The sequence below is a fragment of the Microtus oregoni genome, unplaced genomic scaffold (genome assembly GCF_018167655.1).
Source record: "Microtus oregoni isolate MIOR12 unplaced genomic scaffold, Mior012 000028F_ref0000031, whole genome shotgun sequence".
Lineage (NCBI taxonomy): Eukaryota > Metazoa > Chordata > Mammalia > Rodentia > Cricetidae > Microtus > Microtus oregoni.
Genome location: NW_024543087.1, coordinates 2,478,039 through 2,502,227, shown reverse-complemented (window position 1 = coordinate 2,502,227; position 24,189 = coordinate 2,478,039). Strand labels below are relative to the sequence as shown.

The 24,189-nt window shown below is 50.1% G+C and overlaps 2 protein-coding genes across 5 annotated transcripts in view; both read right to left on the bottom strand.

Annotated features, from left to right (window-relative positions):
• Positions 1-6,058, bottom strand: part of Ccdc13 (coiled-coil domain containing 13) — a 38,949-nt gene extending 32,891 nt beyond the window's left edge. For 3 of the 4 annotated variants that reach the window (XM_041676772.1, XM_041676774.1, XM_041676773.1), the window contains exons 1-3: positions 5,997-6,058; positions 1,659-1,882; positions 63-211 (exon numbers count right to left, since the gene is read on the bottom strand). In XM_041676772.1, the coding sequence (XP_041532706.1) occupies positions 63-211; positions 1,659-1,876 (367 nt within the window). In that variant the 5' untranslated portion in view covers positions 1,877-1,882; positions 5,997-6,058. Of the gene's footprint in view, positions 1-62; positions 212-1,658; positions 1,883-5,996 lie in introns of those variants that run through there. The other variant, XM_041676776.1, reaches the window with a different exon arrangement.
• An 8,798-nt stretch (positions 6,059-14,856) lies between these two features.
• Positions 14,857-22,904, bottom strand: Higd1a (HIG1 hypoxia inducible domain family member 1A). The gene is made up of 4 exons (XM_041677593.1): positions 22,758-22,904; positions 18,355-18,474; positions 15,755-15,889; positions 14,857-15,011 (listed from the first exon to the last, which is right to left on the bottom strand). The coding sequence occupies exons 2-4, from the start codon at positions 18,449-18,451 to the stop codon at positions 14,962-14,964; spliced, it is 282 nt and encodes a 93-aa protein (XP_041533527.1). The 5' UTR covers positions 18,452-18,474; positions 22,758-22,904; the 3' UTR covers positions 14,857-14,961.
• Between the last annotated feature and the right edge of the window lie 1,285 nt (positions 22,905-24,189).

Genomic DNA, 24,189 nt, shown 5'->3' with positions numbered 1-24,189 from the left:
ACGGGACCTCTGCGCTGCTCCCTGGAGCCCAGCTGCCTGGGCTGCGCAGCCACAGCAGTTACCTGTGAAGGCAAGCCTGTCCTCTTCTATTTTCTTCTTGAGGTGTTTTATCTCAAAGTCCCTCTCCTTCAGAAGCTTATACAGTCGCCCGTTCTCATCGACTGTCTCCCTGAGCTCACTACGAAGCTGCTGGATTTCATCTTCCAGCACCCTGCAAGGGAAAGGAGGACCTCATGGGCACTAGCTAGTGCCCAGGGTCACACTGCCTGCCTAGGCTTGTAGTACCATGTCTGGGCACTAGGGGGCACTAAGATGTCTGTACAAAATAAGACTGAAAAGTAATTTCTTTAGCACCATGTTAGAAGGCTTGGACCACATTGCTTATTTCTTCCTATGGGTTGTATAAAAACCTTCACTGTGTGTGCTTGTGGGGGTGTGTGTCCACATGTACGGGTGCATTTGGGTACAGTTTGAAGTGAGCAAAAAATAGATTTGGAGCAAAACTAGACAGAGACAACTAATCAGTAGCTGTGGCCTTAGGCACAGGCCAGCAGGGGGCGCCACCTCAGCCTGCGCAGATCTGCGCCACCCGGCACCCATGGCACTGTCAAGTCCAGAGCACTGAGAAGATGCTGGGTATCTTTCAACTTCACACCAATGATTTAAGAGAAAAAAGTAGGGAATACATAGTTTTGGAGCAGTGATGTTTAGGTGCTGCTGTCTTGGGGTATGTGCGGGACTGAGGGCAGAGGTGAGGGATCTACAAACTCTCGGTTCTGGGTTCTGTCCCGCTCCCTAGAAACGCAGGTTTTAGCAAAGTGACTGTGAAGGAAAACCCAGACAATGAAAGCACGCCCTGAGGCGCTTACGGTCCTTCCTTCTGGCCTTCCATACACCGCCCGCAGCTGCTATCCAGAAAGCGGCTCGGTCAGCTACACATGCCTCTGAGCATGACAACTCTGAGCTCACGAACACTCGCCCAGTTGGACCAGTAGACTATATCTGGGACCGCTTCATCTTCTCCCTCTCCACCATCCCTACCTCTCCACCACTTCCTCCCTCTCTACTACACTCTCTTCTCCACCTCCCCTCCCTCTCCACTGCCCCATCCTCTCCACCTTCCCTCCCTCTCCACCACCCCTACCCTCTCCACCACTTCCTCCCTCTCTACTACACTCTCCTCTCCACCGCCCCTCCCTCTCCACCGCCCCTCCCTCTCCACCGCCCCTCCCTCTCCACCGCCCCTCCCTCTCCACCGCCCCATCCTCTCCACCTTCCCTCCCTCTCCACCATCCCCTCTCCACCACCCCTACCCTCTCCCACCACCCCTCTCTCTCCACCGCCCCTCCCTCTCCACCACCCCTCTCTCTCCACCGCCCCTCCCTCTCCACCGCCCCTCCCTCTCCACCGCCCCTCCCTCTCCACCACCCCTCCCTCTCCACCGCCCCTCCCTCTCCACCGCCCCTCCTTCTTCACCTCCCCCTCCTCTCCACCGCCCCTCCCTCTCCACCGCCCCTACCCTCTCCACCACTTCCTCCCTCTCCACCACACTCTCCTCTCCACCGCCCCTCCCTCTCCACCGCCCCTCCCTCTCCACCGCCCCTTTCTCTCCACCGCCCCTCCCTCTCCACCTGCCTGCATGGTGCTGAGGTCATTACCTCTTCTCGAAGATGTTTTTCAGGTTCTGCTCCTCCGTGTTGAGGAGGCTTAGGTTGTCTGGGATCTCCGTAAGCTCCTCCTGGTCAGCTTTGCTTTTACAGCTCAGCTCTTTCTCCTTCTTTTTCTCCATCTGTTTCTGTAGCCTTCTGTGCTGCAGCTCCTGCATGGCCTTGAACTGGAGTCGCAGAGTGTCTGCGGAGCTTTCCTCGGCCTCCATCCTGCCCTGAGAACAGAGACCCAGGTTCTCCACTGAGCCATCAGTGGGTCTAAGCAGACGCTCACACCCCCTCACCTCGGATCACCTAAAGCCGAGGCTGAGCCCCGCCTCCTGACTGGAGTGGCAGCAGGAGACACATCTGCCTGGTCCTTCTGCCAGCAGCTTTTAGCTGCACGTTAGCGTTAGTGTCTCACAGGAGCCGCTGAAACTGAAGACATCTGGGCCCAAACCCAGACCAGCTAGATCCCAATTTCTGGAAAACGGGCCCCAGCCATCATTTCTTCCTTCACAGTGGGGGACAGAGCTGGGTGGACGGCACATATCTACAACCCCAGACTTTGGATGCCAGCAGGACTATCCAGTTCAAGGCCAGTGCAGTCTACATGGGGCTGTGTCAATAATTTATTTGCAGTATAACTTACATACATGTACATACATCATGAAATCTTTCTGCATCTGAGGTGACCCACGGCTGGGGTTCAGAAGACAAGCCCCAAGTGCTAAGCAGGAAAAGGCCTGTGGAGTTAAGTCTGTCTGACATGCACCCATGCCTCATGTCTGTTCTTTCTTCCCACGGGAGAGGGAAAGGTTTATGATGGCATAAAAACCTTCTTTACCTTAGCACACAAGCTAGCAACAAAGCCCCCATTTTCCCTGCCCCTCTCTGAAAGTTCACTATCATGTATCAAAGGAGTTTGTCACAAGCCCTTGAATGTCTCAGCCCCCTCCCAATTCCAAACAGAATCGAGGAAACAGTTCCTGTCTTCTGGGACCATCTACCTCTCCCCGAACGTCTGTACTCCTCACTTCCGTCTGCCCTGGATGCTCAGCAGCACCTGCTGGCCTGTGGGTGCTAAATAACTCACCTGGTCTCTCCTGCTTAGCTGGCCTGCTGCCAGTTAATACAGCAGGGGCCCAGGGCATCTCTAGCTTCCCCTTTGTCCCTATCCCACCACAGTCGTGTCCTGGCCCACACATCAAGCCCTGCACAGCCTCTCCGGTCCATCAATCCCACCCCCCACCCCATAGCCACCGTTCTACTTTTGACAGACGTGACCTCTCAGCTAGGCCACCACTATCACAGCCGGCATCTCCACCAAAGGCTCGGGGTGTCCCCTGCCAGTCCCAACCCCATGCTACCTCGGTTTTGTCATTTGCAGAATTTCCCATGGCTAGAGTTACACAGTGGTTAGGTTTTTGTGGCTAGACCATTTTTCTTTTCCCTTTGCCCAGTGCCCCCTTTCGGATGTCCACCTCACTGCTGTACGTATCAGGCCGCCCCTTTTTACTTCTGTGTAGTATGCTAATGTCTAGAAGACACACCGGCTTATAGTTTATCCCGGAATCAAACTGCTATACACATCCGTGCTGAGATGGTGACCGTGTGACCATGTGAGCATGTGACCGTGTGACCATGGTGACCATGTGAGCATGTGACCAGGTGACTGTGTGAGCATGCTTTTGTTTCTCTTGGTAAACACTTGAAGTGAAATGCTGGTTGTAAATTCTGTGGTGAAATCTAGTTTACGCTTCTAAGAAACTGCTATGCATGCACACATGTACATGCAGACACAGATACACACATGCATACATATTCATACATGCATGTGTGTATGCAAACATACTCTGTCTTTCACCATGCGATGTCTTGAACCACCCCAGATTTTGGCAACCGAGCCCATCACCATATGTGGGTCTCAACCTTGTACCTCCAGCTTTGTGAGCCAGAATGGATCTTTTGTTTTGGTTTTTGTTTTTGTTTTGTTTTTTGAAACAGGATTTCTCTGTACCTTTGACTCTGTCCTGGAACTAGCTCTTGTAGACCAGGCTGGTCTCGAACTCAGAGATCTACCTGCCTCTGCCTCCTGAGTGCTGGGATTAAAGGCGTGTGCTCCCAGTCTGTTCTTACACATTAGCCAGGGTCCTGACACTGTCCAGAGGAACATTGTCGACTTCAGCATTAGGGGTGCCCCGGGCTCACAGCCTTGCACACTGACTGTTCCCACGCTATCACTAGGGGTGCCCCGGGCTCACAGCCTTGCACACTGACTGTTCCCACGCTATCACTAGGGGTGCCCCCGGCTCACAGCCTTGCACACTGACTGTTCCCACGCTATCACTAGGGGTGCCCCCGGCTCACAGCCTCGCACACTGACTGTTCCCACGCTATCACTAGGGGTGCCCCCGCTCACAGCCTCGCACATTCACTGTCCCTTCTACATTCTTTTCTCCTTGTTTGTTCTCTGGCTCCTTTCTGGGCATCTCTAAATTCAGGGGACCTCTCCTCTGGGATGGATTCCCTAATGACCGCCCTGATAGATGCTGCACCCCTTCCCCACCTGTGCATTAACTATCCTTGTTACTGTGGTCAGATCTGTGACAAAGGCAACGGAAGGGTTTGGCTTGGCTCACGGTCTTAGAGAACACTGTCCGCGTGGCAGGGAAGGGCGGCGGAAGTGGACGGTCACAGGGAGTCCACTCTCAGGAAGCAGAGAGGCAGAGCAGTTACTTCACCCCCTCCTCAACTTCCTTGCTTTATTCAGTCCCAGCCTCCATGGGACTCTGGAAACGCCCTCCCAGACACACTCAGAGGCATGTTTCCCGGATGGCTCTAAAGTTAGTCAAGCCGGGCGGTGGTGGCGCACGCCTTTAATCCCAGCACTCGGGAGGCAGAGGCAGGCGGATCTCTGTGAGTTCGAGGCCAGCCTGGTCTACAAGAGCTAGTGCCAGGACAGGCTCCAAAGCTACAGAGAAACCCTGTCTCGAAAAACTAAAAAAATAAAATAAAATAAAATAAAAAAAATAAAGTTAGTCAAGTTGTTAACAAGTATGGATGACCATCCCTGCTTCTACTTTCTAAGCCCGCCCCGCCCCCAGGCTGCTTGCCCTTTTTTCCTGACACGGAGCACGTTTTACCCACGAGCATGTAAACTACCAGAGGACACTTGCTTGTTTCTCTTTTCCGTTGTTTGAGCAGCGGCAATCGCTGGCCTCCTGCTGGCACTTGCTGTGTAGACCAGGCTTGCCTTAAACTCATGACAATCCGCCTGCCTTAACCTCTCAGATGCTAGCTACAGGTATGTGCCACCACGCCTAGCACAGAACACCATGTTCAAGGCCATGTTACAGGACCTAACAGTGTTTGGGACACAGTAGGTGCTAAACTAATATTTCTAGAAGTGAAAGAATTCGGCTTTTTATACTTTGTAACCAACAAGGTAACAACAAGTAATAGTAACAAATACTTAGATGACCACAGAAAACTATAATTCCTTACAAACTGTTTTCCTTTTCAAGACAAGATCTTGGTTCTGCAGTCCTGTCTGGCTTCAGGCATGGTATGACTGTCAATTTGGGGCCAACAGGGGTTTTCTAGTCAGTTTTAGGCCAGCCTGGGCTACAGAGTACAGCTCTGCTCAGAAGACCAAAAGGAGGAGAAGAAACGTTTTCAGTCCCCGGAGCAGAGCTCCAGAAACTGCGGAGCATTGCTGAGGGACTCTGAGCAGCACTTCCCACCAGCCCGCCCCTCACTGTCCCCCACCCACAACTTTTTAAACCCCCAGTAATAGCCCCAGGCCTCCGGAATGGGAGTCAATGCAGGGAAGCAACGTCTGAGCCAGGGCAGCAGTGGGCAGGGGCCTGAGGCCAAGCGCTGAGGGGTGGCTGAGGACGACCTGCTTCTAGTCTGACCCACTCGGACCGTGGCCTGGGCTCTTCCTCGCTAACCCTTCCCACGCGAAAAACACCAGTCAGCCCAGGGAGGCCCAGGAAGAGGACTGCGCCACCGGCTGCGGCCACGTCATCCAGATGTTAGCTCGGCCTCCCGGTCGGTCCCCGCTCTTGGTCCCCAGTCTCGGCCCCCGGTTCGGTCCCCGCTGTCGGTTCCCGGTTCCCGCTCTCGGCCCCGGTTCTGTTCCCGCTCTCGGTTCCCGCTCTCGGCCCCCGATTCAGACCCAGCTCTCGGTCCCCGCTCTCAGATCCTGGTTCGGTCCCCGCTCTCGGCCCCCGGTTCGGTCTCCACTCTCGGTTCCCGCTCTCGGTCCCGGCTCGGTCCCCCCTCTAGGACCCCGGTTCGATCCCCGTCAGAGCTCCTGTCCTCTTCAGCCCCCCTCACACTTACCGCGGCCCGCTTCGCGGTCTATCTTCAGGGCAGCCAGCGCTTCCTCCGCCCTTCCCGATGCCGGCACGCGCTGCCCCGGCAACCGTCACCAGGGAAACCAATCAGGGCGCCTGTGTCTACGGGGGCCGGGAGAGCCCTGAAAGTACTGAGTGGATGGGGCTGCGGCCCGGGGAGACCTCCCAAACTGCACCCACTAGCTGGATGGAAGAGGGCAACGAGCCCTTCAAGCCTTCGCTCTCCGGAATGTATTTTATTTACGGATTTATTTTTTATTTTTAAAGGCAAGGTCTTATGCACCCCAGGCTGGCCTCGAATTCGCTCTGTGACAAGGATGACATTGAACTCTGGATCCTCTTGCCCCCATTTAGTTTGAAGTCTGTTTTGTTAGATATTAGGATAGATACGCCAGCTTGTTTCTTAGGTCCATTTGATTGGAATTTTTTCCCAACCCTTTATTCTAAGCAATGTCTGTCTTTGAGGTTGAGATGTGTTTATTGTATGCAGCAGAAGGATGGATTCTGTTTTTGTGTCCAATCTGTTAGCCTGTGTCCTTTTATAGGTGAGTTGAGTCCATTTATATTAAGGGATATTAAGGACCAGTGATTGCTGTCTCCTGTCAATTTAGTTTTTGTTGTTGGTCATGTTATTTTGTGTGCTCTTCCCTTCTTCTTGATTTGCTGCTGTGAGATCATCAATTGTCTGTGTTTTGGTTGATGTAGCCAAGTTCCTTTGGTTGGAGTTTTCCTTCTAGTATTTTGTGTAGGGGTGGGTTTATGGCTAGATATTGGTTAAATCTGGTTTTGTCATGGAATATCTTGTTTTGTCCTTCTATGGTGATTGACAGTTTTGCTGGGTATAGTAGTCTAGGCTTGCATCCGTGGTCTCTTAATGTCTGCATAACTCTTGACCATGACCTTCTGGCTTTCATTGTCTCCAATGAGAAGTCAGGTGTAATTCTGATAGGTCTGCCTTTATATGTTACTTGGCCTTTTTCCTTTGCAGCTCTTAATATTCTTTCTTTATTCTGTATGTTTATGTTTAGTGTTTTGATTATTATGTGGTGAGGGGACTTTTTTTTTTGATCCAGTCTATTTGGTGTTCTGTAGGCTTCTTGTATCTTTATAGGTATATCTTCTTTAGTTTGGGGAAGTTTTCGGCTATGATTTTATTAAGTATATTTTCTATGCTTTTGAGTTGAACTTCTTCTTCTATACCTATTATTCTTAGGTTTGATCTTTCCCTGGATATTTTTTATATCCAGCTTTTGTTAGATTTAATGTTTTCTTTGACTGCTGAATCTATTTCTTCTATTGTATCTTCAGCGCTTGAGATTCTCTCTTCCGTCTCTTGTATTCTGCCATTTATGCTTGCATCTATGGTTCCTGATCTCTTTCTCATGATTTCTGTTTCAATAATTCCCTTGGCTTGTGTTTTTTTTTATTGTGTCTATTTCAGTTTTCAAGACTTGAATAGTTTCTTTCATATGTTTTGTTTCTTTTTCTTGGTTTTCTTTAAGATTTGCTGATGTCTTCCAATTTTTTGATTGTCTTTTCCTCCATTTCTTTGAGGGAACTTCTCATTTCCTCTTTAAGAGTCTCAAACATTTTCCTGAAGTTATTTTTTAGGTCATTTTCTTTTGCTTCATCTGTGCTTGGTTGTTCACTCTTGGTTGTAGGGTTTCTAGATTTTACTGGTGTTGTGTTGCTCTTTGTGGTGTAGCGTGTGTTCTTACCTTATCTACTCATCTTTTCCTTTAATTGGTGTGGTTCAGGCTGTCTGTGACTCTGGTGATTAATCTTCTAGGTGCCAGTGGATCCAAGGCTCAGATGGTTCCTTATGTTACAGTCAGTGCCATGGTTCTAGTTACCCCGATGGTCACTCCATGTTCCTGGAGGTCACTCAGTGCTCCCCGGGTTTGCTCTGCTCCTGTGGAGTTTGCTGTCCCAGGCCCGCTCTGGCCCAGGTTGCAGCCAGCTTTTCTTAAGTTACCCCAACTACCTTTTGCCTCTGGGCTTTTCCTCTTTTTACTTCTGCATGTTGTACTATTCTTCTTATTCTGTGGCTGGCTGGGTGGCTGCATCGCTGGGTGGCTGAGCCCTAGTATTCTCCTCTCCTTGCTCTCTTGCTCCTTCTTTTCCTCAGTTCTCCTATTTATCCTCTCTGCCTGCCATCCCTGCCTATCCTTGCTCCTGTCTCAAGCTCTTCATTAGACCATCAGGTGTTTTAGACAGGCAAAGAACCACAGCATCACAGAGTTAAACAAATGCAGCCTAAACAAAAGCAACACACTAAGAAAACCCATACATGAAACACCTACCGTGATTATAGAAGAATTGTGGTGCTTTTTAATATTTTTTTGCATTTTTAGAAGAGTTTTAAAAATAATGAGGCCATGGTTCCACCCCCAGCAACACACACTGTGTGTGTGCGTGTGTGGTCCACCCCCAGCAACACACACTGTGTGTGTGTGCGTGTGTGGTCCACCCCCAGCAACACACACTGTGTGTGTGTGCGTGTGGTGTGTGTGGCCCTGGTTCCACCCCCTGCACCACACAGTGTGTGTGTGTGGTCCTGGTTCCACCCCCAGCAACACACACTGTGTATGTGTGTGGTCCTGGTTCCACCCCCAGCAACACACACTGTGTATGTGTGTGGCCCTGGTTCCACCCCCAGCACCACACAGTGTGTGTGTGTGTGGTCCTGGTTCCACCCCCAGCAACACACACTGTGTGTGTGTGCGCGTGTGTGGTGTGTGTGGCCCTGGTTCCACCCCCTGCACCACAGTGTATGTGTGTGGCCCTGGTTCCACCCCCAGCAATACACACTGCGTGTGTGTCACGTGTGTTGTGTGTGTGGTGTGCGTACGGTGTGTGTATGTATATGATATCACCTGTTCAGTCTGCATAACTACTTCTATGAATGTTTTCAGGACTGACCACGTGATACCAGCTAAACAGCTGATGTGCTCTTCTTTGAGGAGGACTGGTTCTCATGGCCTCAGCATTCCTTCGTTGCCTGGAGTTCTTTGTCCAGGGTTGAGGCCTTGTGAACTTCTCCCTCTGTGTGTTTGCATGTCTGCTGAAATCATTGTGTTTGGTTCATGCTTAGGTAGCCAAGTTGGTGAGACTTCATGGCTGTAGCATCTGATGTTTCTGGGAGAGACAATGCCATAGCCAACTTTTGTTTTTAAAGCTGACTATTTGTGTGCTTGTGGAGACCGGATGCCAGCCTCGGGGTTGTTCCCCAAAGCCATTCATCCAGTTTCTGAGACAGGATGTGACGGTCATTTTCTTAGTTGTCACAATCGAGTCTCACCTGGGGAGAGTTCAGTGACTGTCTAGACAGGGTGGCCTGGGGCGGCTGTCTTGTTTAACTGTGGGTGGCACCTGGCTTAGGGTTTGAATTATACAAGGGCAGCGTAAGCTGGACACTAGGGAAGAAAGCATTGTCTTCCTTCTGCTCTAGGCTTCCCTGAGGTGATGGACAGAAGCTGGAAGTGTGGGCTAAGGTCAGCTCTTCCTCCTAACTGGCTTGTGTCAGAGCATTTCCATGGCAACAGAAAGGCACGGAGGACATAGGGCCTCACCAGCCCCAGGATCACCGGTTTGGCTGGGCTGCCTGCCTGGGTCTCCCCAGCCCCGGGGTTATGAGCCAAGCACCACCACGCTTGCCTTTTATACACGGGTCATGGAATCATGAGGTCCTCAGGTTTGCAAGGCGAGCACTTTACCCAGAGAGCTGTCAACCCAGCCCATGTATCTTCCTGAAGACAAGAGGGTCATCAAGTAGGCTTTCCCTCAGTGAGATCATTTTCCTCCTACAAATAACAAGCATGAAGTCTTCTGCTCAATGAGAAGCTAAACTGAGCAGAAAGGCAACACGAGCCAAGTCACAAACTTCATTTTGTTTTTCAAATTAAGTTATTTTATGTGACAAGTGTTTGTCTGACGCCTGAGAAAGCAGAAGAGGTCCTTGGATCCCTTGTAACGGATTCATAGATGGTTGTGAGCTGCCGTATAGGTGCTGGGAATTGAACCCGGGTCCTCTGGAAGAGTAGCCATCGCTCTTAACCACCAAGCCACTGCTCCAGTTTCCTCCGTCTTCTTAAACAGCAGTATTACCACAGCTCCGAGACTCAAACCGGCCGAGGAAGAGCTTTGTAATGTGTGACATACCCAGCGTCTACCCTACCGCATACCTAGCTGTCCTGATTCGTAACAGGAGTTTTACTGCAACTCAAAATCAAGGCATCCAGTTCCACCTCAGCTTCGGTGGTCCAGACTCCAATCTGCTACTCTGTGCCGAGTACCCCCAGGGTCTGGGTGCTCTGCGCCGAGTACCCCCGGAGTCTGAGTAGCACCATGTAAACAGGACACTGAGCAAAAGCCTGTGTCTGGGTGCTGGGACCCAAATCCAGAGCTCTTTTCCCAGGTGCAGCCCCTAATGGGTCCCCGAGAGTCACCAAACAGTGTTGTAAGCATAGATCCAGAGCAGACAGAGACAAACAGCATTTTCCAGCAAAGGTTTAAAGCCTTCCTGTTTATTCAGTGTAGTTAAAATAGGAGCAGCAGGGCTGCGTCCCCAGCACCCCGGCTGCCCACATGCTAGCTTATGCCAGAAATAACAACACACAAACTGTATTCATTTAATCACTGCTTGGCCCATTTCTATCTAGCCTCTTCTAGGCTAACTCTCACACCTGGACTAGCCCATTTCTAATATTCTATGTAGCACAGCTAGGTGTGCTTACCGGGAAGATTCTAGCCTACGTCCATCCTGGGTCAGAGCTTCATCGCGTGTGTCTGCCCAGGAGCCGGGAGCATGGCGTCTCTCTGAGGCATCTGCTCCCAAGAGGAGAGCTGTTGAGTCTGAACTCACTTCCTCTTCCTCCCAGCGTTCTGTTCTGCTTACTCCACCCACCTATGTTCTAACCTATGAGGGCCAGCCAAGCAGTTTATTTTTTTAACCAATGACCTTCCTCCATCAATTCAGCTTCTTACTCAGGAGCCCCAAAGGATGAAAAGTTCAGTTTCTTCAGACTCAAGCCTTGTTTTGATGAAATGTGATGGACCGGGGTTTTGCTGGCCTCAGCTTCCTCTAGACCCTGGCCATCAGTGAGTGGTTCATCATTTCCAGGCAAGTCTGGGTCTACCAGCCGAGCTCACATCCATGGAGACGTCAGCCATCATAGGTTGACTCTGTCAGAAAACTCAAGTGTCCCCACAAGCCCCAGGGACCTCTGGTTCCCGGTGACCTCCCAGACGGGTGAGATCGATCCTGGCCCTTCACCAGGCGGTCAGTACAGTGGACTGAACTGGGACGACACTGTGATTTTCCTCCCAAATTTCTCCATTGTGTTCTCAGCTCTGTCATAGACTTCTGTTGTTGCTTAATGTTTTTATTTAGCTTTCTTCCCTTCCTCTCTCTTTTGTGCTGGACACTGAACCGAGGGCCTCAAATACTTCACCATTGAGCCACATCCCAGCCACACAGGGAGGCCACCTGATCTCGGGAATCAGCAGTCTGTCCGGCTGCCTGGGCCCGGTGCCTTCTACACTTCCTAGCATTTGACTGATATTCCCACAGTGATCACAGTTTGTGTGCGGATCGCTTCCTCCTTAGAGAGGCTGAGACAAATCTTCACTAGCACAAGGGGCAGATGTGGGACAAGCTGACTGGCCCACTGGAGAATAGGAGGAAGGTTCAGAGCAGGGGGAGATGGTGGAAGGTGGAGGTTTAGTGGACAGAAACGCAAACCTGACAAGGGCCACCGGCAAGGCAGACAGCAGCCTCTGCTGAGGATGAACTTTTAGTCACCCAGTTACGCTGGATACAGCCCAGAATACTAGAGACTGACAATGGCTTCAGCTTGACCCACTTACAGATAGCTTCCCTCTTTCGTCTCTGCCCCTTGCAGGCAGCTGAGGGAAAAGCTACCTTTAACTTCATGATCCTTTGGCTTTGATTTGGCCTTGCAGCCATGAGGGAGTGGGCTGCAGATTTGCCTAGGGACAGAACCGTAACTGTGAAACCCGGGGACTCATCACACAAGTGGTTTCCACTACCACTGTGGTCAGGTCCAACTCTCGCCACCAGATGTCGCTGTTACTCAGACACGCTATACCCAGCGGTGGCAGGGGGGGTTCCAGAACCCCCCAGTGAGCAGCCAAAACTGCAGACAAGTGCTCAGGTCTCTTAAACAAAACAGTGGTGGTGGTGGGGGGGGGTTGCTCATGAGCTGTGCACATCCTCCCTGTTCTTCAAGTGTCTCCACGTTCCGCACACTGTCTAATGCAATAAAATGCTGTGTAACCGATGTTACACCACACCTGTAGGAACCCCACAGGAAAAGGAAAGCCACAAACGCTCAGTACTGACACACACACGAATTTCACATCTGTGGTTGGAGGGATCCATGGACATGGAAAACTGGACCTTGACAAATGCAAAACCCCCAAGATTTACTCTGATGAATTCAGCAAGCATTAACTGAGCCAAGCTCTTTGGGTGAAAAGGACCGTTGTGCCCAGATAGGTAACTGGGAAGAAAGGCTTGAAACAATCACACCACGCTCCACTAAAACCCAACAGCAGAAGGAGAGCTCTCCCTACGGAGAACCAAAGTAGAATGCTGCTTCTCTGGGGAGACTTCCAGTCCCAGCCCCAGGCTCTGGCCAGCCAGACGCTCCAGCTGCTTCCTCTACTGGCAGCCATGTTCTGCTGTGATCTTTAAAGCCTACACACTACAATCACAGTAACAGCAGCCACGTACCGAGTCGCTAAAGCATGGTGTGCTAGGCTAAGCCCCTGTGACTTCCTATTTTCTCTAATTCTAGATTGTGTCCCCACTTTGGATGAGGAAGACACAACTATTTGGCTCAGAGTGGCAGACTGATGAGTCCAGGTGTTACTCAATAACAAATTCTCACAATGCACAACACCGCTAAAGCAGGAAGCCAAGACAGAGAACTTTCTCAGGCTTGTTCTAGCCGCAGCTGAACAGGACCACGGAGACGTGGCTAGTCCATGCTCTCACGTCAATCATACAGGCCCTGATCAGGACTGATCAGGTGCAGCCTGATCCTATTAAATACAGCCACTGCTGCCACTCGACCTCAGAGGCCACATGGCAGGTCCTTACATTTGTTGGCGTCTGTGGTGCTATTAACCTTCCCTGGACTCTTCTAAAGGGCATCCCATCTACTCTAAACTAGAACAATAGTTCCGTGGTCAAGTCCTACAGGCAGCACAGCAGGAGGAACACAGGCTGCTAACTGCCCGCCTCCCAGGCCTGTCTGTGGAAAGGCCCCCTAGATCGTGAATTTAACAACTGCATGTTTAAGTTCTCAAGAGGCCAGCAGGTAAAGGTGCTTGCTACCAAGACTGTGAACCTGTCCACACCCAGGAGAGAACCGATTCCTCGGATTGTCCTGTGACTGCTGCATGCATGCATGCACGTTAGCGCGCGCGCGCGCGCACACACACACACGCACACACACACACGTGAGGAAAGGGAGCAGGCTGGAGATGGCTCAATGCTTAGACCAAGGCCTGCACTTGCAGAGAACCCTAATTCAGTTCCCAGCACAACTGCCTGTACTTCTGGCCCCAGGGATACTCAGTGCCTCCAGCCTGGAGGGCACCTGCAGTTGTATGCACACACCCGTGTACATATCCACATCTATGCACAGCTAAAAGAAACATTTCTCAGGGCAGTGTGGGCATGCAGTAGGTGCCCAACAGATGCCAAACAATGCTCCAAGCTGAAGATGAAGATGGCGTTAGTTATAACTGTCTCCCACCACACGTACAAATATTCCGTCTTCTGATTTCTGTGCTGCTCCGAGGGAAGAGTCACTTTTCTCTATGCTGAAATAAATACAAGACTCCTGGTGTGTTCACTTCTTTTAATAACAATACACATGCCACGCTGTTGCTGTGGAATGGAGGTTCAGGCTGGATGGGGTACTAAGCATTCTGTATGTTCCATCTGTGTGTGGTGTCTGGAAAACCACCCACCCACCACTCTCTTCTCACTTTGAGTACTCTAATATTTATGATTCTTACAGGAAAGCAGGACACTGTCCACAAGAAGTTGTGTGTTTCCTTTATCATTTGTGTAAGTATTATCACTTACAGTCCCTATTTTTGCTGGGATGCAGCTCACTGGTACCAGCAATTGCCCAGCCCAAGTGAGGGCTGCATTTAATGCCCAGTGCCACAAAAAAGAAACAAAAATATCTCTGTTTCAATATGACGTTTAAGCACTATTCTATTACAGAGCGGCAACAATATAACTGCAATTATAAAAGAGCTAAAGTGGAACCCCCAATTAACTGTGCTTTAAGTATGATTCTAATAAACACCGCTTCTCTGCAGCTGCCGTCTCTCTCTCTCTCTCTCTCTCTCTCTCTCTCTCTCTCTCTCTCTCTCACACACACACACACACACACACACACACACTCTCTCTCTCTCTCTCACACCCTCCCGACCCTCTCACTTGGTTGTAGGGGGCTCTATAATTTTAGTTATTTTTCATGCACTCTTTGGAAAGGGTTTTCAGATGCCAACAAACCTTAAAACCCTAAGTTCTAAAGCCAGCCCACAGGCAGACAAAAAGGTTGAGTGAACTGAGGCAGACATGCTTCCTCCTGACATCTTCCAAAGCAAGGCCTGCTCTGAGGCACACTGTGTGTCTGACTGTCCGCTGTCCCCCTAAGAGAACACTGTTACCAACTGCATTCAGGTGACAGGTTTCTGTTGTGTTAACTCCCCCAAGTGATCTAGTTGGTGAAGTCACTGACAATCTGGCCACAGGTACACTGAGCTGGCAAGAAAGTAAGCCAACATTCAATACTGTGTCATTGTCTAAACCCACGTTATTTATTGTGACACAAACATGTAACCTCAATATGAGACGTCTAAGTAAAGCAAGCACTTCCCAGTCCAAGGCGGCAGCTCGTCTTCTACGGCTTAGGCTTGGCCCAGAATTCCTTATACATGGAATAGCCCATGCCTGCAGAAAAGGAAGAGAAGCATCAATACATCTCCTTCAGCATTGAGAAGACACACAACAGTCCACAGGACAGCGACATGTGACAGCCTGTCAGGTGGACACCAGAGGCACACACTCCGGCCTCCTCGCATTCAACCCTAAAACTCTGTACCTTCCTAGGCTGGGTAGGGCCAGTGTGAGCAGCTCACCGTGTCCCAGGGTTCTGATCAACAGACAGTGTTTGCCTGGCATTCTGTTGGTTTTGCTTTTTTTGGTTTTTCGAGACAAGGTTTCTCTGTGTAGCTCTGGCTGTCCTGGAACTCACACTGTAGACCAGGCTGGCCTCAAACTCACAGAGATCCGCCTGCCTCTGCCTCCCTGAGTGCTGGGATTAAAGGCGTGCGCCACCACTGACCGGCTTGCCTGGCGATTTTAAAACAGCCACCACATAGTAGCAGATAAGTCAGTAAGTCACGATTCCAGTAAAAGCCCATACATCTTAGAATCTTTTCTACTTTCCAAAACTCATGACAGCAATCACATTCTCCTCAGGACACTGCTGCTGCCAACCTGTATTCAGACAGCGATGAAGTAACAAGGGTTTACCTCAGCAGGTAAAACTGTACCGCTGCTCCAATTATTCCGCTACAGGAGAATGAGTAGCAGGCATTTCCAGACTGCTTCAGGTCAGGGAAAGGGTTTACTTTGCTTTGTAAAGAAAAGCATCAAAGAGAGGCACATATCGGAAGTCCTGCTGGACCTACCGAGAGTCATGGCTCCAACAACAAAGCCCTGCGCGGCCACACGCATGTGGATCAAGTGGATGGACATCTTTGTATTTCCCCTGTTCTTCAGTTTGTACAGCCCGTACGCAACAATTGCTGCAAAGCCTGCCATTCCTGCAGAACAAAGTCACACTCACGTTAGCCGCATGGCAGCCGGACAATTTCACCATTGATCAATGTGCTCTCTGCTACTTTTGTAAGAATACTTTATCAGTTCATTAATTAACATACAAAGCTTTCGATCTTTTTTGCTTCACAAGCCCAAATCTAGAATTCATAGCAAACAGCAGCAAATCTAGATAGGATCTTCTTGGGTCTTTCGTTTTTCCGAAACAGTATCTCACTATGTAGCCCTGGCCGGCCTTGAATTTGCTCTGAACAGAAAATGACCATGAATCCGAGCCTCCTGTCCCTACATTCCAAGTGCTGGGTTCTGAGCCACAATGCCCGGCGTAGGACCACTTCTGAAAACCTGTGGGTTTGTGGCCAAGTAGACAGATTTAAGACCAACAGAAGGGCAGCGAAATGTCTCAGCGCCTGCCGCGAAGGAGGAAGACAAGAACAATCCCTGGAATCCAAGTATTTTTTGTGTTTGTTTTTTTAAAGTTAGATATTTCGATGGACATCTGTAGTTTAGCAGTGCTCCTATGGACAGATGTGAGGTAGGGACAGGGCCACACAGGAGGTCATGGGCCAGCTGGCCTGGAGTATGTAGTACAGAGAAAACAAGAGAGCTGCCTCAGTGGGGTGGAAAGAGAGAGCAGACTCCCGAAAGTTGTTTTCTGACCTATACTTGAGCACTGTGGCACATATATACACAGACAATAATAAAGAAATAAAATGTTCATTTAAAATAGACCATACATTCTCTCAAATGTTTGGGAGTTCTGACAAAACACAATCATGCATTAGGCCACAAAGAAAACTGAACTTCAAAATGGCTCCCTCTTAGACTGCATAACCTAAAACTGGAACTCAGCCATCCATACAGAGTGGGCAACAAACACATGGAGGTTACGCTGGTGACTGGGCTTGGATGATAAAACAGAAAGAAAGAAACTGGGAAATAACTGTGTTTGCACTGGAAAGGAAAAAACAAAAGACAACAGCATACTCCTCAGAGTAGATGATTTGTGAGACCTGCGAATGGAAATTCAGGGCGGGGCACCTACCATCTGCAGGCAGTGGTGTCCTTACCGATACCTTAGACATTCCTGGGGTCCCCCAGATGTATAATGATGGACCAATGAAGTAACCGCCCACTTGGCTTTAGCATGAACGTTCCTTCTAGAGCGGTGGTTCTGACCTCCCCTCCATGCTGCAACCCTTCGATACAGTTCCCAATGTTGTGGTGACCCCAACCATAAAATTATTTCCATTGCTACTTCCTAACTGTAATTTTGCTAGTTATGAACTGTAAATATCTGTGTTTTCCCATGGTCTTAGGTGACCCTGCAAGGGGTCGCAAGTCTGAATTGAGGTACTGCCCAGATCAGAGCAACCGGTGGTCATGCCTGTGAGATACTATTTTGATTGGCAGTGGGAGGGCCCAGTCCCCTGTAGGTGGTCCCAGGCTAGATAAGCAGATGGTTGGACTGGAGCCTGGGAGTGAGCCAGCAAGCAGTATCCCTCCTAGTTTCTGCTTCCGGTTCCTGCCCCGACTCCCCTTGGTGATGGACTGCCGTCTGGCAGTTTAAGACAAATAACCTTTCCTTTCTTCCTTGTGATGCTCTTGGCAATGGATTTTACCATAGCAACGGCCACATAACTAGGACAGTAATCTTTTCTCTATCTGGTCCAGCTGTTTCTCATTTGATGTTCTCATATTCCCTATGCAGATAATTGTATCACCCACAGACCAATAGGGTTTCTTCCTGAAGTATGCACACAGCTTCTTTCCTGCCCTACGCAAAGTGTCCAGGATCTCCAGGCAACAACAGCAGAGTCACCAGGATCCCGACCCATTCCATTTAAAGGGAACGTGTCTAGTGTTTGAATACAAAATATAATTTGTATCTGCTTTAAGTGAATAAATTATTCCAATTTTCTGATTTTGGAATTTCCATTGGTGATCGCATTGCTGTTTCATGAGCTGCAAGGCGTCCACGGACGAGGCACGCCTGTGACTGACCTCAGAACAACCTAAATGCCAGCGTGCGGCAGCTTTGCCCATGCCGCCACACAGCCCTGGAAGGATGCAGTGTCCTCAAGGAGGAGACACCGTAGCATACACTTGGTTTGCCCTGGACTTCATGGCAGGCATCTTTGTTGACTTTCACCTTTGCCCTTCCAGTGTCGTATCGTAAACCTTAACACGATTACGGTACTTTTGTTTTGAGCCCTGGAAAACCTCGGAGTCAGAGGTGGTCCTGGGATCCGACCAGCACGAGTCACTGAGACAACAGTCAATCACACAAACCCGAGCCCACAGCTTTTGGGATGAGCTCTTAGGATGCTGGCCTTATCACACTTCAACAAAATAAGAAAAAGGTATTTCGGGATCCACTCAGTATTCAAGTTTACCACAGTTCCATTGTTTTAGGCTCACGGCAAACTGATCATCAGTGCCAGCCACTTACCAATGGGGACAAACGGTGTCTCCTTAGCTTTCCGAATAAACTTAGACCCCTGACCTTCGTCGTATGAAGAAAGGGAAAGGTCCGTGTTGGTCGACATCGTGATTTTTTTCCAGAGTCTTCCTGAAAGAGAATTGTTCGAAGTTCTCAATTAAAAGCAGCTAGCACATCACCACCTGGAACCACTCCGCTCTGTCTCCGCAGCGTCTGCTGTGAACCTGGAAACTAGCCTTAAACTTTCACCACTGAAGAGAATATGCACCTTTATCACCCGTCACACTGTTTACAACATTATGAAAAGCCGCAATATTCTTTTAAAACATTTGTGCAGGTGTGTGTCTGTGAGTGTGTGCACCTCCTTGATGGACATCCAGCAGGCAGCTGATCCTTCCCAGTGCCCCCCAGCCTTCCTTTTCACAAGTCTATCTTCCTGTTACAACACTGCTTTCTGTGGCTCCCAGAGAGGGCCAAGATGAGCTTAGCAGTTAGGTGAATACAGGAGCAGGACAAAAATAACAAAATGTAACAAAAGATAACAAAAAATAACTCATTTCCACCATCACAGGGGCAAAGGCCCCCTCCCTACAATCATCCCTCACACAGAGTTCATGGACATTTCATCAAGGTGCAGTGACTGATCCATTCATCCCATCTTTATCCTGCTGCCTGCCTGTAATCCTGACCCACGGGTTCAACAGAAGAGGCAAACATGGCTCCCAGTACACAGACCTCTCACTGGCACCAATTGCTGCCCATTGCACGTACAATCCTGGACTCTCCAAGGGCAGCACATTCCCTTCAGGACCAAGGGCAACAGATTGCTCTTCCTGGGGGTTAAATGGCAGCAAAGCCTCAAAGAAAATCCAGCGCTAAAGCAGGAATGTCTGTTTTGAAAGTGAGCTCTACATTCCTACAGAGACAATACTGCCATCCAACAGAGACGAAAACGAGCTAGCTACACACAACATTCAGAAGAGAACTGTTTTTTTTTCTTTTTGTACTCCATTACTTCCTAACGCAATAAATCTTACTAAGCTTTTGTATATACAAGGTTCAGTAAGCTCAAGGTTCAGGACACTCACTATATTTACAAAAATAAAACAAATACTGACTAGGTGTGGTGGCACCCAGCTGTAACACCAACAGTCGGAAGGGGAAGGATCTGGAGTTCCAGGCCAGCCTGGGCTACAACGAGATGATACCCCCTCATCTCAAAGAAAGCAAAGCCTCCAAACAGGCTATAGAAGGTATCCTGACTCGAAGAAGAACATACACAGAAACCCCAAAGTGAACACTGAAATAACCGGTGGTTCAAAAAGCAGATTATTTTTTAAAAAGGAATGGACAGAATGTACTTAATTGCCAACAACATAATCCATATTGAACTACAGGAAACTATCTTAGCTAGAACAGATTTGAGAGGTTTCATAAACACCTAGGACCGCAAGAACTGCATGAATGGGCTCTATGGAGGGATGACACACTGCATCCAGGCCTGCAGATCGCCCCCCAGAGCCACCTATCTGAAGGCTGAACGGCACTCAAGAGGCAGGGGCAGGTGGGTCTCTTCATGTTCCAGGACAGCCAGAGCTACATAACAGACCCTATCTCAAAAATACAAAAACAAAACAAACCTCCCTTTGCCCTTTAGCCTCCTGCACTCATCATGTGAGGTTATCTCCAGAAGCGGTGTGTGATGGATCACCTGTTGGCACGCATGAAGCCGAGGGCCAGATCCCTAGCACAATCAACCAACCAACCAACCAACCAACCAACCAATCATAAATAAGGAAACAAACCACAGTGGTATCTTCCCCCATTTCCTATGAGGATGAGGGTAACTGCCCAGTGGGTTCACGGAGCAACAGGCTCTCCTTTCACGAGGGAGAGAGACAATTGGCTCTTTTCTGTACAGAAAAGCCAGCAGGCACGGGTTCTTTCCCTCCATCACCTGCGATTATTTCCCTACAGACTCTCAGGCTAGCATGGGCAGGGCACAGAGCACTTGACTTCACTTCCAGAATGCAGCCTCTGAAGTTAAGACTTGGGGCACACCAAGTGGCTATTATTTGTTTTAGGGGACTAGTGATGGCCAGAGAGGTGATGCACGCCCTATAATCTTAGTACTCAGAAGAGGATATGAATTCAAAGCTAGCTTAAGCTATGTAGCAACACGCCGTCTGAAGACAACAAAATAATGAAACCAAGTTTACAAACGGCATCCACCAGGCACGACTGGACAGATACCTGGCAGGAAGCTGAAGATAAGCCTAGAGCTCAAAGAAGTCGTGTTGATGGGACTGTAGTTACGTGACCTACGTGACAGAGGCATTCGCCCCAATGCATTAGCACGCATCTGTACCAATTATATATGTGTTTGGCTACCAGGAGGGGCTACACAAAGATGAAGTAACTCAACAGTTGTGTGTGGTGGCACTTGGCAGTAATCTCGGCCTCAGAGTAAGAAGGCAGGAGATCTCAAGTTTGAAGCTTCCCTGGGCTATACAGCAAAACCCTGGCTAAAAAAAGAAAGAAGAAAGAAGAAACAACTAATGACATTTTTGGATTCAGGAATACCATGAGCACATTTTAGGACACAATTAGATGAAATAGGAGCACTTAAAGTCCCAATGCATACCAGAAATGTAAATTCAAATTAGACCTTCATATCATCTTAAAAATGATGTAACTTTACTGTAATTGGTCTACATAGAAAATGTTTTTTGAATACGTAATTTAGATAATTACCTCATCACCTGGAGATTTCCCGAGTATTCATGAACTACCACCACGTAAATGAAGAGGAAATGATAGCCTTTAAAGTTCCAGGGTCAGTACGCTCAAATCATTCCCTGGGTAGGAAATGAGTCCAATGGCGCTCGATATGCTCCTGTCACGGGTGGCAGAGCCAGGTTTGGAGGGCCATGTGAGTTGGTCTGCACTAGGAGTTCACCTCTGGAAAGGCTCTCCCCACGCAGCCCACAGTTGACAATATATTTCTGGCTAAACCAACACTTATGTTACAGGCGCAAATTTGAACTGGAAATACAAAAGTCCATTCTTTTTTTTTTATATTTGAAAATATTTTTTTTAAATTTATTTATTTATTAAAGATTTCTGTCTCTTCCCTGCCACCGCCTCCCATTTCCCTCCCCCAATTAAGTCCCCCCGCTCCTCAGCCCGAAAAGCAATCAGGGTTCCCTGTCCTGTGGGAAGTCCAAGGAACCCCCACCTCCATCCAGGTCTGAGCCCCAATACGGTCTCTGAGGTGTAAACACTGTGTAAGTCATACCTAACGTGAAATTATCTAACAATTCCGATTTTGGAGAGACGTTTCCCCCCTCACTAGACTTTATTATCTCACCCAGAGACTGACCTATATCTGTTGGGAAGCAGAACATTATTTTTATTTTTACATCACCAATAACCACATATTTAAACCTATTATTCTGTAAGGTCAGGTATGATCACTGACAGCCTGTTCCAAAGGCATGGCAACCTAGAAGAGGTAAAATGGCTGAGCGTCAGGTGATACAACAGCTGGAGACCCTTCCCAGCCGGTCCCTTTGATCCCAAGAACTATCATCTAAAACAATGGTTTCAAATTTTGATTTTTGCATCAGTCACCTGTCAGCTTGTGTAAAATGGCTGCCAAGGCGCCAGCCTGGAGATGCTGATTCAAATTGACCAGGGGCAGGACACAGGACTTATGTTTTAAGGAGCCCTTTAAAGCAACACTGCTGTACAGAAGACGAAAAGAGGATCCTCTAGCACACTCCACCGGCACCGAGAACCACTTGAACCCCTCAGAATTTGCATCCAAACTGTCAAGCGGCAGGGTGCCTCGGTACTTCCGGAAGCAGATCCCCTGGGGATCACACCCTCAGGGAGGGGGCTGCTCTCCATCCCGGGAAAAAGCGAGGAAACCGGGCAACACTGTTGAACCACCCGGGCTGCTGGCAAATCCAGCCGAGCGTCTGTGATCTCGACGCCACGTCCCCTGGTCAGGGGCATTCGTATTCCGCCACAGCCTTCTTCCTAGGTGACACAGGGTCACCTAAGGTCGGCGCTAACCCCGGGTGACGCACCGGGAAGGCCTGGCCGAGGTGCCCTCGCGTCCCACCCTGCTCGTGACCTTGGCCCGCCTCCGAGGCCGGTTCGTTCGCGCTGCTCCCTCCTCGCCCGTCGCTGATCCTGGGATCCCTGAAGCTGGCACCAGCCCAGTCCCCGTCTCAGAAGGTTCCCTCGGCCGCGATCCGCTCCAAAGCTCGGGCCTTGGTCCCCACATCCCCGGGCGACAGGGACCCCAGTCCCCCCGCCGCTCCCCGCGCCCCACGGCTTACAGCCCCCGGCCCTCCCGAACACCCTCCGCCCTCCGTCCTCCCGGCCCGGCCCGGCTCACTCACAGAGACGCGGCGTCCCTTGCAGTCCCGCCGGCTCCTGACCGCCACCGAGAGCGAGCACACCACCTCCGTCGGCTCCGGGGTCCCGAGGACTCAACTTTACGTGTGAGGGCGCGGGGGCGTGGCCAGGCGGAGCGAGGCGTTGATTGGCTGGGGCGCCGGGGCTCGTCGGCCGGCGTCGTCGCACGTCAGACGTGAAGCCCGGGCGGCCCGGTTGGCCCGGGCGGTCGCTGGCTCGGCTCCCCGGTCGCCTCCCATTTCTCACGACTCGCTCGCCCTGGTCTGCGGACCCCGCGCACGCGCAGGCTCGCCCGGCTTGCTGGGTCCGGCGCGGGAGCATGCGCCATCGGGTCTCCTTTGGGGACCCTCCCTGGAGCTAGTGGAGGACGGAGAGCTGTGACCTCACCCGGGCCGGAGGAGGAGTCTCCGGGGCAGTCGGCTTCCGGGGCGGCGGCGTCTAGTCCGTCCGTCCGAGCCCGGGGCCGTGTGTCCGAGTTAGCGGGGCGGGACCTGGCGACCTCCCGAGGGGACTCAACGCTTGGTGACTTGGGAGAGGAGCGAACGCCTGTGCGTCCCGGGTGGGGCACCCATCACAGACCAAAGACAGATTCCATCACCGGAGCCCGCGCCCCGGTGAGCTGCGAGCTCATCCCGTCGGCTCCTGACAGCTGCCTGCCTGGAGCGCCCTCCCCGGCCTGAGGCTGCCCTGTGTTTACTGATTAAATCGGGAGGAGGACCTGTGAATCTTGGAACTTGCTGAGCTTTTCATACCTCAGAGTGTTTCCTTTTAAACTGATTTTATTACTGAGTTTAAACTGATTTTATTACTGAGTTTTTAAACTGAGTTTATCCATTTTTGTCATCGTTTGCTGAGATCAGAGGAGAACCTTTGCCGGTCGTCCCTTTCTACTGAATAGATTTTGGGCGTAGAACTCCCATTGTCGCATTTGGTGGCCCTTACCCAACGAACCATCTTGTTGGCGCCCTCAGAAAGTTTCTTGACTCTCCTGAACGTTGACGTTTCAATAGCTTCCTTAATCCTGTGAGCCCCCCTTCAATAACTACATGACAGACTTGATGAATATTTACATTTTTTATTACATTTTTATTTATTGTGGGGAAGGGCGCATGTGCTATGACAAATGAGTGCAGGTCAGAGGACAGCTTGAAGGAGTCTGTCCTCTCCTTTGACCGTGGCCCCAGGAATCTAACTCAGGTTAAAAATTATTTAAGTTATATGTAGGAAACCTTTCATGCTATGTTTGATAAAACTCCATACCTTGGAGGTGGAGAGTTGGCTCAGTGGTAAGATCACTTGTAAAGCCTGGTGATGCTGGCGTCTCTACTCCAGCACTTGGGAAGCAGAGGCAGCTTGAGTTCAAGGCTAGCCTGGTCTACAGAGGGAGTTCCAGGATAGCCATTGCTACACAGAGAA